The sequence below is a fragment of the Chanodichthys erythropterus genome, chromosome 8 (assembly GCF_024489055.1).
Source record: "Chanodichthys erythropterus isolate Z2021 chromosome 8, ASM2448905v1, whole genome shotgun sequence".
In the NCBI taxonomy this organism is placed as follows: domain Eukaryota; kingdom Metazoa; phylum Chordata; class Actinopteri; order Cypriniformes; family Xenocyprididae; genus Chanodichthys; species Chanodichthys erythropterus.
This window is the reverse complement of record NC_090228.1, coordinates 7902653-7916525: the sequence shown is the minus strand read 5'-3', so window position 1 is coordinate 7916525 and position 13873 is coordinate 7902653. Positions and strand designations below refer to the sequence as shown.

At 39.1% G+C, this 13873-nt stretch overlaps 1 protein-coding gene across 1 annotated transcript; it reads right to left on the bottom strand.

The window, feature by feature from the left end:
* Nucleotides 1–462: 462 nt before the first annotated feature.
* elapor2b (endosome-lysosome associated apoptosis and autophagy regulator family member 2b) lies at nucleotides 463–13872 on the bottom strand. Its single transcript, XM_067390942.1, has 22 exons — nucleotides 13658–13872; nucleotides 11917–12037; nucleotides 11151–11340; nucleotides 9707–9854; nucleotides 9532–9621; nucleotides 9165–9270; nucleotides 8905–9054; nucleotides 8681–8769; nucleotides 8420–8600; nucleotides 8188–8316; nucleotides 7476–7566; nucleotides 7289–7391; nucleotides 6983–7120; nucleotides 6639–6902; nucleotides 6380–6553; nucleotides 6042–6231; nucleotides 3490–3586; nucleotides 3306–3407; nucleotides 2249–2375; nucleotides 1985–2163; nucleotides 1717–1885; nucleotides 463–1368 (listed from the first exon to the last, which is right to left on the bottom strand). Exons 1-22 carry the CDS (start codon nucleotides 13754–13756, stop codon nucleotides 1300–1302), a joined length of 3006 nt encoding a protein of 1001 aa, XP_067247043.1. The 5' UTR covers nucleotides 13757–13872; the 3' UTR covers nucleotides 463–1299.
* Nucleotide 13873: the final 1 nt, after the last annotated feature.

Below are 13873 nucleotides of genomic sequence, written 5' to 3'. Positions count from 1 at the left end.
AATTGCGAGAAAAAAGTCAGTATTGTGAGTTAAAACTTGCAATTGAGTGTTATAATGTCCAATTGTAAGGGGAAAACAACTGACGTTTTTTCTCAGAATTGCAAGTTTAAATCTCACAATTGCAAGAAAAAAAAGTCAGAGTTGTGAGATAAAAAGTCACAATTACCTTTTTTTTATTATTTATTTAGTGACAGAAACAAGCTTCCACATTAATCAATGCATGATTTTATAGAGTGCAAACCGTATTTGTCTATTGGCTGTGTAGTAACGCTCACACCATGGGATGTCCAGTTAATTGCTCCCTTTCTCAAACTTTTGTGGATGCTCTATTAGGTAACCAAGGAATAAGCTATCTGAGTCACATCCTGTGTTTTTCTATGATGAATGTCCTTGCTGAAATATTTAGCATTTTTGTAAATATTTCTGCAAGACACTGACTATATGGAGACCTTGGATCTTTATCCATTTGAAGGATACTCTAGTGAAATGGTTCTGATAGCTAAAAAGTTGTACTGCTAGTCTGGAGTGTGTTTCTGTATACTTTAACACACTTGCTTCGTGTTTAAAGCGCTCTTAAGTTTTATTAAAGCATAAAAGGAATCAGGTAAAGTAAAACAAAACAGATATATTTCAACAACTTTATACAGCTCAAAATACACAACAATACAAAATACAAAGTAGAAAACTGTACTGTCTCTTGTTCTCCTCAGAAGAGAGACGGACCTCTTTGTAATACATGAAGGAAGGGCCTTTGTTGTCTCTTTTAGATCTGCTGTGTGATGTTTGGCATTGAGATGAAACTAAAGCTGCTGTCTAAAGAAGCTCTGTGTTGCGGTAAGGCTCTTTGTCTCCATCTGTTGGCCGAATATTAGATATAGTTGTGTGAATGCTAGTGTGTGAAAAACATAACTTAAAAATGAAGATATATATGGTTTCAGGCTCATTTTGCAGTGTATATCAGTGGTTTCAATTGTTGACACACCTGATTCAAATGTGTCTCTAATGCCCCTGTGCTTGGATGGATGCGTGCGGGTGAGATTTTTGAGCGCAATGTCTTGTGGTATCTTTGCTTTTGACATGTCCTCGCTGTATATGTGTGATGTAGTTACTTGCTTTAATTTTACAGAGAGAGATTTGACTCTGTGTGAGTCAAAAAGCAGGAGACCCTACAGAGATATGTTCTGAGACATTTGACGAGGGACGGCTGTAAATATTGAACTGAAAAAGGAGTGTCAAAACAACGAAAAACTCCATGAGTCTCTTTTTCTTCGTCAGTGGTGGTCCTCTTTTTTTTTCCAGTTATCCCCAAACCCATCTCTCTGACTGAGAAGACTTCAGCTGTACTGACTCGCTGTTGTCTCCGTCTGCCTGCAGCCAAACAAAGGTAAATAAAACAATTAAATTTCAACAAAAACTGCACAAAATCAGTATGTGTGGCATGCTGTCGATTACCACAGAAAGTTTGTATCATCTCTCAGTTGATTACAGAAGCTCCAAGAGGCCATGACCTCAATTTTCTCATGATCTCAATTTCAACAAAAGTTGTTTTCTTAAGGTCTTGTTTGCACTTCTGATCAAATTAATGCAGCTATACTGAGCAAGGGAGACTTCTTTCAAAAAATTTACCGACATCAAACTTTTAAAGGGTAGTGTAAAAAAAATGTAAATTTGACACAAAATCTGGTAGTGGCATCAAACTCGCAACAAGTAACTGACCTTGCTTGCGATAGCTTTCAGTTTACCCAATAAGGAAGGAGTATTTGAGTAAACAACATCGTCCTCGTTCTCCTCCCCCTCCCCCTCTGCTAGTGCACAACTGTCCGCTGCTGGCAACTCACAGTCCTTATTGGCTGACATCACTAGTCTGGAGTATTTATATTCAAGCCTGTTCAAAAAAATGAAAAAGTGTCAAAAATTAAAAAGCACTCTTTTTTTTTTTTTTTTTTTTACATCTGAAGCTAAATTTCCATTGAACGCTTGTTACCTCTTGTTCTTTTTCCAGAAATAGCATGTGAGAGAAACCAAAAGGGCGGCCATGAAGGCTCCGCCCCCAATTCCCGCCTTCACCCACAGCCCGACTATCTCACAGTGGGCAGAGGTCTTGTTCGGAAGCGGAACCCCTTTGCTGCAGAGTTTTGGTTCGTTCCATACATAAAGGGTGTCCTGTTATGAGATCAAATGAGTGAAAGCTCAGGAAGATGTCAAATAAATTCAACTAGATGAATTTGTGGTACAATTAGAGATGTACCTGCACTCCTCCTTTGCACGCTCCTTCTATCGAGTGATAGTCGGCTTCAGTGCAGAGAGGACAAGCACTGGAGCTCTCCCAGAGGAAATGAAACTCACAGCCATTACATGTACCGGCTGGGCACTTGCTAAACACACACAAAAACACAATCAGGAGTGATGTTGCTTCAGCTTTTACATCCTCAGACTAACAGCATGACTGGGAGTATGATATTGCTTTTATATAACTAAATATTTAAACTGAAAAATATTCATTGTGAGTTACTTTATAGTTCCAAAGTACTAGAATTGACGATTACATGTCTCCAAGAAACACAAAGTAGTGGTGTGGCATTCCTGATTGAATCAATGTTTTTGAATGAATCTATTAAGTGAATAATTCAATGATTCACTCATAAAAAGTCACTTGTAACCACTTACTGGTGTTACCATGTAAGAAAAGAAGAAAGAGTTGCTGGAAAAACTAAATGCACAGTCAAATTCGAAAGAACAGGGCAATTTTTTATCAAAAGTAATCATAAAACTAATCACAATTAATATTTTTTGTGATTAATGTGTTTCCGCATTGTCTTTTCTTTAAGCAAAGGAAATTGTTTGTAAATGTAATTAATCGGTCCGGCAATTTTTGTGAATGACATTTGTAGCAGAGTCGTACATTTCTAACCCAACAAACTCACATAATCAACATTTCTCAATTCACACATGGGAAATGTAATCTTAGAAAAGCAAATCTGCAAAAATTTGCAAATGGCTTGCAAACCTCCATTGATATTCAAATTAGCATATATATTAATAACAGAGTTTCACTCATGAGAGATCATTTGTTGAGCTTTGATAATAATTCACTGTGCACAAAGAATGCAAATGACTTTTGTTACACATTCCATCTCAGTTTTATTTATAAATAAATTAATCCATAAGTATTTTTTCTCTATTTACTGAGCTACTCTGCTATGCACATTTTAATGGAACATTAAATGGAAAAAGGTTATGTCAAACTGAATAAATGCATCATAATATACATAGATTTGTGAACAAAAAAAAGAAAACGCACAAACCTTGGCACAGTGAGCTCCCCACGTGAGCTCTTTTCAGGACTGCAACGCAGAGTCACGACTGTGCTACGGCCGTTCAGACAGGATGCTGTGGGCTGTGGAGAGCTGAGAGTTGGGCTGTTATTAATATAATATCATTGCACCCATCAGCTATGTATTTTTAACAATTTAATCTTTCTCCATTTACCGATAGAAGAAGTTGATATCTGGAACTTTGCGTGACGACTCAGGGAAGAGGTCTGAGCTGACAGTGACCCCATCCAGATTGTTATCAACAGAAGCTCCTGAGAAATGGAAGCATGAAGGAAGTGAGACACAAGTAAGCAATTCAAACACCTCTACTCTGAAGGGAACTAAACACAAAAGTGTCATGAAAATCAGCCTTTATTGTAGATCAGGTTCTCAACTCTGGCACTCAAGATCCACTTCCCTGCAGAGTTTTGCTCTAACCCTATTCAAACACAATTGAACAAGCTAATAATCAAGTTATTGTTATTACTAGGAAATCGTCCCCTATACTCTTAAAGGGTTAGTTCACCCAAAAATTAAAATTCTGTCATTTATTACTCACCCTCATGTCGTTCCACACCCGTAAGACCTTTGTTAATCGTCAGAACACAAATTAAGATATTTTAGTTTAAATCCGATGGCTCCGTGAGGCCTGCATAGGAAGCAATGACATTTCCTCTCTCAAGATCCATAAAGGTACTAAAAACATATTTAAATCAGTTCATGTGAGTACAGTGGTTCAATATTAATATTATAAAGCGACAAGAATATTTTTGGAGCGCCAAAAAAACAAAATAACGACTTATTTAGTGATGGCCGATTTCAAAACATAGCTTCATGAAGCATCGGAGCATAAATGAATCAGTGTGTCGAATCATGATTCAGATCGCGTGTCAAACTGAAATCACGTGACTTTGGAGCTCCGAACAGCAGATTCGATACACTGATTCATCTGTGCTCTGAAGCTTCCTGAAGCAGTGTTTTGAAATTGGCCATCACTAAATAAGTCATTATTTTGTTTTTTTGTTTTTTGGCGCACCAAAAATATTAATCGCTTTATAATATTAATATTGAACCACTGTGTTCACATGAACCGATTTAAATATGTTTTTAGTACATTAATGGATCTTGAGAGAGGAAATGTCATTGTTCCCTATGCAGGCCTCACGGAGCCATCGGATTTCAACTAAAATATCTTAATTTGTGTTCCGAAGATTAACGAAGGTCTCACAGGTGTGGAACGGCATGAGGGTGAGTAATAAATGAGTGAACTAACCCTTTAAAGATCCAGTGTGTAATATTTAGGAGGATCTATTGACAGAAATGCAATATAATATACATAACTATGTTTTCAGTGGTGTATAAAGACCTTACATGATGAACTGTTATGTTTTTATTACCTTGGAATGAGCCATTTCTATCTACATACACCGCGGGTCCACTTACATCAAAGTAGCCATTTTGTGCCACCATGTTTCTACAGTAGCCCTAAATGGACAAACTGCTCTACAGAGCGCGCTTGCTTGACTGGCTACTCTCTGCCATCTCAGACGACATCTTTGTCTTGTGTCGGCCACTGTAGCTTCCCTATGTGCTGCGAAAGGGAGGGGTGAGCGGAGGACAGAGCCGTTGGTCACTGCGAGATGTCGCTAAAATTTACAAACTGCACTTTTAAATAGGGCACTATTTGAGGGGACAGCCATTTGTAGTGGTGTCCGAAACCATAAAGGATGTTATCGAGGGCACTGATTCAATCCCATAATGCACCACAATAACGAGTGTACAACTGATGTATGCTCTATGGCTAGAGAATACACATAATGCACTGTGAGGGTCATGCTGAATCATCCACCTATCCATTTTCCAAACCACTGGTATAATGTGGCTACAGAGTAATATCATACAGGTATAAATTTCTTTTTAATTGATTATTAAATTGTTTAATCAAGGTTTATACTTGGTCTCCATGACAGAAAATCATTTCATTACTAATGGAGCTGCCAGTTAGCTAAGTGTCAAATGATTTTTAAACAGCAAGCACAAACTCGTTATCATTCTCTCCTTCAAGTGAGCTATATTAGTGGACTAAAGTAGGGAATAGTGAAGAGGCAGGTGAGTTTTATCAAGATTGGAGCTAAACACTGCAGGAAAGTGGATCTTGAGGGCCAGAGTTGAAAACCTCCGCTGTAGATTATTGCAGATTAAGGGTTTCACTGTGACAAAGGCATTGACACGGGCTTGACACTGATCCCTGAGCAGACTCACTTAGAGAAGGAGATAACAGACTGACATCAATTACATTAAAGTAATTTAACATACACTCCCATTCAAAAGTTTGAAGTCAGATGTATTAATACTACTAAAGATTTCAAATAAATGTTCTTTTGAACTTTCTATTCATCGAAGAATAAAAAATATTAAGGAGCACAACTGTTTGCATTGATAATAATAAGAAATGTTTCTTGAGCAGCAAATCAGCATATTAGAATGATTTCTGAAGGATCATGTGATGCTGAAAATTCAGTTTTGCCATTACATTAATAAATTATATTTTAAATATGTTAAAATAGAAAACAGTGATTTTGTAATAATATTTCAAAATCTTTGACCAAATAAATGTAGATTTGTTGAGCATTAGAGACTTTTTAAAATATCTCACCGTCCCCAAACTTCTGAATGGTAGTGTAAGTTAAATAACATTAAATAAGGTCACAGATCACATAATCTCACCAAGGAAAGTGTCAGCCAGGCTGATGGACTGAGATGACAGGGCTGTTCTGAAGCCCCGCCCATCTGCAGGAATGATGGTTGATTGGCACACGAAAGTCTCGACGAAATTGTTGAGGTCAGCGGATTCATTTTGCACGTCCTTACTGGACAGATCTGTGACATTGTCAGTGCACACTGCCACCTTTTTCCCCTGTGGCAGAGAATAAAATATGCAAGTTGACTTTGTGAATCATCTTAAGAACTGAAAAAAAGCAATTGCTCCTGTTTCCTATTAAAGCAATCTATTATTAGCTAGACTGAAGTCAGTTAAAGATAGAGATGTTTGTATGTGAGAGTACCTCAGCTCCACATAGACTGATATTAAACTGGTGGTAGTATTTGGTTCCTTTGGAGGTGAAACTAGGCCCATTCATGATTGACCCCACTGAACTTAAGGCACTCAAGTCGTAGGTCAATGTTCGGTTCTGATCCATATGCGAGAAGGTGCAGTCGTTAAAACACACAGAGTGCTCCTGGACACACACACAAAAAAAAACACATTTTGGATGTTACACTGTCATACATATAGTCATGCATTTCCTCTGGTTTTACACATACCTTGTTGCTCCTGCTACCAGGACCGCAGGGCTGGCAAGCCTCTTGCCCATAGATGTGATGCCCGGAGAGGAAGGTGTTGGGCGGGCACTCCTGGCACTGGTTAGTGTCTTTGTTGATGAAGTGTCCAGCAGGACAGGGGACACAAGAAGAGCCGTCCTGCTGACTCATCATTGCACAGGCGTGGCAACCAGACGCAGAGCCATCCATCGCATTAGTCACTGTGATCGAGTAGATCTTTGCGATGTCATTTACATACTGACGCACCTGGGAGAGAAAAACAGCGAATGAGAATGTTTTCCACTCAACAAAAAGGTACTTTAGACTCATTTCTGTTGAATACTTGCATCAATGGCTTTGTTGGTACGTTGGAAAGCCCATGTATAAGACACAGAAGCATTTTTGGTCATGATGTGGGTGTACGCTTGTCTCTTTTTACTCCCTACCCATGATTCCACTACATTTGTGCTCTTCCTGTTTACATCCTACAGAAAAAAACATTGATTTGTTAAATAACTTCATTCATCATAATGATTGGGCCAATATATATATATATGCAACATTGTGAGGTCATGTGACAGTGTAGCATACTACATTTTTTATTTATCTTTGCATACAGCATAATGTTTCACACAGATTTTTTGTTGTCTTACTATCATAAAATAGAGTTCACAGTCTGCACTGCAATTGGTCTCGAAGATAAACATGATTCGGCCAAACTCCGTAGCTGAAGCGTCGTCCACAGAAGTAGGAAGTCTGAGAGAGATATAAGGTGAGGTAATCTGTAAATGTTTTTCGCACAACCAAAATTTTTACACTAGAATTGTAGATCTGACTCACTTGAATCCAGGCACTCTTAAATTTAAGATGAGGTAATCGTTATCTGAGCCGCCCACTCCACTACGAATATGGTCGCCAGCCACCTCCCAACCTACAGAAGCAAATGTGCATATGTTATATATATATGTAATAGTTTTAAAGGCATAACATGTCATTTTCGCCACTAGAGGTCACTTATTCAAAACATGTTTTATGCTTATGCTGCAGTCGTCCACTTCCGCTCTTTTAGTTGTGTATGTGGGGTAACGCAGCACTGATTTTCATTGTTAAAACAATCATACTAAATACATTTGAGTGTGCTGAAAGTTATGTTATACTCTAAAAGTCTATAAGAGACTTTTTGCACTTTGCAGTAATCTAGATCGATATTAGTAAAACTGGAAATCGAGGGTAATGCGGATATGACGTCATTGACAGGCGACGCAATGACACGGTCCGTGTCCTGGTTAAAGTTGCTGATTTCTCTGGATTTAAACATTGCTGTAAACATTTGGGATAATGTAAGTACACAAGTCAACAAAATATATAACATTGTTCTAGTGGTTCTTAGATATTTGAATCTAAAAATCGTACATATTGTGCCTTTAATGTAATAGTTTTAGTCAACAATAACAACACATTTATATAGCAACACTGATATATATATTCAAGATTTTAAGTAAAAATACATACATATATGACATAAATATACACAATTTGTTTTTACACTTACCATTCATTTCATCACATTTGGAGTTGCCCACATTAAAACAAGATGTTTTCATATTCCTTGGAAGGATGTTCCACCACTTGTATTCATATCCTAATGAAGGTTCAGTTCCTCCCGGGCATCTTTGACATTCTGTGCCAAATTAAATCTTCTCCATTATAGTTCCAGTAAACCAAATGTGTAATTTAATAATACACATGAGTATGTATCTATGTTTACGTGTGTGTCTATATACCTGCGGTACCATCAGAATAAGTCCCTTGTGGGCAAGGTAAACAGGTGGAAGAGTTGTGCATGTAGAAGCCTGGATTACAGGGTGGACAGTCCTCTTTCTCTCCAGAAGGGGGCAGAGTCACAGCACCAGTCACATTCTCCACACACACCTGAGGCTCCACCCACCTGTACAATATCTGGGTCTAAAATGATACAGCAATATTAACCATTAACAGATTATCCAAATAACATTTACAACAAAACATTCTGCATGATATCCCACCTTGCCTTCACTATCACAGGCCGTGTGGATTTGAAAATAGTCTTTCTCTGAACAAGGAGGCCTCTCTTTACACTGCGACCATCCCTCATCTAGAACACGCACACATGTAGAAAAACATTATACACAAAAGTGCGTTTTAGTTGTGTTTGATTCATGCTAAACTGATCACAATACGCCATGCAGCTCATTTGGCACAGCAAAGAATGATTTGTTTGCATTCTTACGGGAATACTGTGTCTCGGAGCAATGTGTACACGAACTGGCTCCCTTTCCAGAGTAAGTATTCCTGGGACAAAGGTCACATGAGGAAGAGCCTGGAGTTTTACTGAAGGTGCCCGGCCTGCACGGAAAACACTCTGACGTGTACGCCACACCTGCTCACAAAACATGTATATATAAAAAAAGAGATTTTATAAATGATTGATTTGTCTTTAAGAAGGGTATGAGTCACATAAGTAGATGTTATTTCGGCAGAATCTCACACCTTCGATCTGGATGTTCTTCAAAAGGACCGGCTTTACTGGTTTTCCACCCAAGAGCATTCCCGTAGTTCTCCAATACATAATATTCGTTCCTGACTTCAGATTTACCTGTGACATACAAAAGCTACATTAGATGTCAATTTACTTCCAAATCATTCAATATTTTGGCTTTTTTTGCCTTTTATTATGATAGGACAGTATGTAGACAGGTGAAGGGGGAGAGAGGACAGGATCAGGAAAAGTCTGCGAGCCAGGACTCGAACTCGGGTTACTCGAGATGAAATGGCGCTATATGTCGGTGCGCTGCCCACGAGGCTATCGGCTCTGACCAAATCATTCAATATTAATAAAATATGCAAGATCACTAACCGTATGTGTTCCCCATTCTCCGCTGGTGGTGAGTTTGATCCATTTCTCACTTCCAGTCTGGTCCATTTCTTGACATTGGTCATTCTGAATCTGCACCAAAGGTTAATTTTGAGTTATATTTTCACTTACAACACATTTGTAGAATAAACTGCAAGATGTATAAAGTAAAACACACAAAGAACTCGAAGAAGACGTTGCTGTCGACATATTGATAGTCAAAGGAGACGGATCCCTGCTTCATGAGATGCACCGCGTACACCAGCGACACTGTGCAGTCGTCACGATTGGATTCCAAGTGAGTTCCCTGAGCTGTCCATGAAGAACTGCAATTGAACAACACAATGTAAACAGACAGATCCAGATCTGTAGATATATTGTAAAGGCTTAGAGAATAGAATAAGCTGATATATATGCAGAATATACACCGATCAGGTATAACATTATGACCACCTTCCTAATATTGTGTTGGTCCCCCTTTTGCTGCCAAAACAGCCCTGACCCATCGAGGCATGGACTCCACTAGACCCCTGAAGGTGTGCTGTGGTATCTGGCACCAAGATGTTAGCAGCAGATCCTTTAAGTCCTGTAAGTTGTGAGGTGGGACACATGGATCAGACTTGTTTGTTCAGCACATCCCACAGGTTTGGATTAAGATCTGGGGAATTTGGAGGCCAAGTCAACACCTTAAACTCATTGTTGTGCTCCTCAAACCATTCCTGAACCATTTTTGCTTTGTGGCAGGGCACATTATCCTGCCGAAAGAGGCCACAGCCACCAGGGAATACTGTTTCCATGAAAGGGTAGGTGGTACGTGTCAAAGTAACATCCACATGGATGGCAGGACCCAAGGTTTTCCAGCAGAACATTGCCTAAGAGCATCACACACTGCCTCTGCCGGCTTGCCTTACTCCCATAGTGCATCCTGGTGCCATGTGTTCCCCAGGTAAGAGACGCACACGCACCCAGCCATCCACGTGATGTAAAAGAAAACATGATTCATCAGACCAAGCCACCTTCTTCCATTGCTCCATGGTCCAGTTCTGATGCTCACGTGCCCACTGTTGGCGCTTTCTGCAGGTCAGCATGGGCATCCTGACTGGTCTGCAGCTATGCAGCTCCATACGCAACAAACTGTGACGCACTGTGTATTCTGACACCTTTCTATCAGAACCAGCATTTACTTCTTGAGCAATTTGAGCTACAATAGCTCGTCTTTTGGATCGGACCACACGGGCCAGCCTTCGCTCCCAACGTGTATCAATGAGCTTTGGCCGTCCATGACCCTGTTGATGGTTCACCACTGTTCCTTCCTTGGACCACTTTTGATAGATACTGACCACTGCAGACCGGGAACACCCCACATGAGCTCCAGTTTTGGAGGTGCTCTGACCTTCTAGCCATCACAGAGTCGCCCTTGTCAGATTCGCTCAAAACCTTACGCTTGCCTATTTTTCCTGCTTCTAACACATCAATTTTGAGGACAAAATGTTCATTTGCTTCCCAATATATCCCACCCACTAACACGTGTTGTGATGAAGAGATAATCAGTGTTATTCACTTCACCTGTCAGTGTTCATAATGTTATGCCTGATCGGTGTATATTTCAGTTTGGCACTGACTTGTTGCAGGTCATTGAGTCGTCCCCTGAACCTCCTGAGTCCATGTATGTGGCCAGACTGCTGAATCCCGCAGGGATGGAATCCCACTGGTCGAAACGCACACCGCTGCCCAGCGAGTAAGAGCCAGCCGCACATGATGTACACTGCTGGGATGACATCTCTAAAAACTCCCCAGCTTCACAAGAAAAGGCTGTACAACAAGTAAGAACAGTCCGTGTTTACATACTGATGCAATAAACTCTTAAAAATAAAAGTTCTTTATAGGCATCCATGGTTCCAAGTACAACTTTTAACATTCATGGAACCTTTCCATGGCACAATATGACCTTTTATAGTGAAAAAGGGTTCTTAAGATTATTAAAATGTTCTTCACACTAAGAAAAAAGGGTTCTTTGGAGAACCAAAAATGGTCGTTCTATGTCATTACTGCAAAAATCTCTTTCTGGAGACTTTATTTTTAAAAGTGTACACATAAAAGCATTTAAATGGCATGAATGCTATTGCTTTTGATAACTAAATATAAAACCAAGGAAATGCCCCTGGAGCTTTTCTCAAAACTCACATCAGCATTTTTTCTGATCTATTTTTGCAATGACTTGTGGTATCAGTGTGATTTTGTGTATGTATGAAGTATCCAAATACTTATTTATCTTCATTTTGAACAACACAGTGTGCTTGGGCTTTAAATTAAATGCCACTTGGTTTGATATTTGAAGTAATGTAATGCATTTTCATCAAGCGTGTCTATATTTGGTTGTTTTCTTACTGCAGTCTGTGCCTCTGACTGGCTCTGGTAGGCCCGTGCAGCTCCCCTGTCTGTGAGGAATGGCAACTCTCCATCTGGAGCCTGTGCTGTCACACTCTGTGTACTCAAAGTAGTATTCTGTCTGAAACACATGCAGATCGACATATTCAGACATTTACATTAAACAAAAGTTATGGCCATTAAAGGTGACTGAATCTGTTTTATGTTCATAAACCAGCAAGAAAAAGATTAATATGTGTATACATTTTTTGGGTAATGTTACTATACTACTTAACATATGTCTGAAAGATATACACATGACATAATTCAGATATTTACATCAGCACATTTTGTAATAGTATTTCATTTGGTGGCAAATCAAAATGATTATTTTATTTGAGCCACTGGCACAGCGCATCCCTTTACTGCACAACTATCATTCTGTGTAAAATCTATCTGTGTGTGTGTGTCTGATGGGAGGGGGGATTGGGACAATCTGTCTATCTGCCTTCTGTCCCCGGACGGTCACCAGGGCAACGGCCATGGAGCCCTGTAAATGTTGTCATGACAATCACTCATTGCTAATGTTTGTGAATGTAATGAATTAGAGTCTGATATACTCTGATAACAACCTGAAATAATGAGGCCACTAAATACCTCCTGTGTGCGCGCGTCTTTGTTGACAGATCTGTTATGCAAATCCGTGTGTTCAATGCCTTAAAACAGTGATTGTTCTCCTCTCTTTAGGGGCCTTCTACACACACAAAAGCCAAATCTACTGGATACACACACAGGGAAGAGTGCATGCCATGTTTTAAATTACATAACTTAGCATAACACCATAAATGCTGTATAATATAGTGCAATGAAGTTACTGCCTTCAGTAAGGTGATGAATACATCCCCCCTGGAGGTGCTTGTCATCTGGTAATGCTTGGTTACAGCACACCCATTATCACTAATGATGCACCTGCACCTGCCACTGTTGCCCCAGCCTCCCTCACATATGCTCTTAAAGGAACAGTACAACCCCAAATAAAGATTCTGTCATCATTACTCACCCCATGTTGTTCCGATCCCATATTTAACATATAAGAACCTTTATTTTAGATATAAAGAATGTTTATATATAATATATATATATATATATATATATATATATATATATATATATATATATATATATATATATATATATATTAAAAGCAAATGGAAACTGAGGCTGTCGTTCTGGATCCATCTTTTTATTTGTGGCCCTTTAAGATGCGCGTCTTTTTATGGATGAGGCAAATCGGTGTATTCAGATCTGTTATGGAGATCAGGAGAGGTCATTCGCATTGTATAAAAATGTTTGAAGTTCATATGAATCCATTTTACGAGCGCTTAAGCAACTGTGCACAATAACGCACAATAATCGAGCTGTCATCTGATTGGTCAGCTGAGCACCGCGTCATCATATTATAGGATCCTCGTCCGTCTCGGATCTAACCATTTTATTATGTCAAAACAAGATCTTCTTTTTGCTTTTTTCATCGCGTATTTTGTGCATAGATAACCATTATGTTTTTATATTAAAAATTAATAATGCATAATCATTACAACGTCCATTAAAAGCATTTTAGAAGATCACAGTCATATTTAATTATTTTTAAATAGTTAAATCATAAGCAGAAACCACATTTGTCTAGGCTGTGACTGGTTTAAAATGCTCGTCATATTTAAAATATACATGTTTTATAAAAAGCTGGCATGTTGTCGTTTACCTCTTTACACTGTGGCAGGTTGCCTGACGCTCGTGCGCAGAGGAAGAGGGTTACAAAGCGCACAAAATAACAGGATGTCCAAAGCGCAGTCTTCTCCATCACATAAAAGCAGGGATTAAAGGAAAACAAGAGATGCTAAGGATCCGAATAAAGATAACGAGGTTTCTCGATGTCTATGCATAAACTACAGACTGAAATGCGAACACGCTGCTATCC

Coding starts and splice junctions, on each gene's coding strand:
- elapor2b (XM_067390942.1), bottom strand. CDS start 13,756: ATGGAGAAGACTGCGCTTTGGACATCCTGTTATTTTGTGCGCTTTGTA. Junction 11,341..11,916: donor AGTCAGAGGCACAGACTGCA/GTAAGAAAACAA, acceptor CTTGTTGTACAG/CCTTTTCTTGTGAAGCTGGG. Junction 9,055..9,164: donor GAAGAACATCCAGATCGAAG/GTGTGAGATTCT, acceptor TTTTGTGAGCAG/GTGTGGCGTACACGTCAGAG.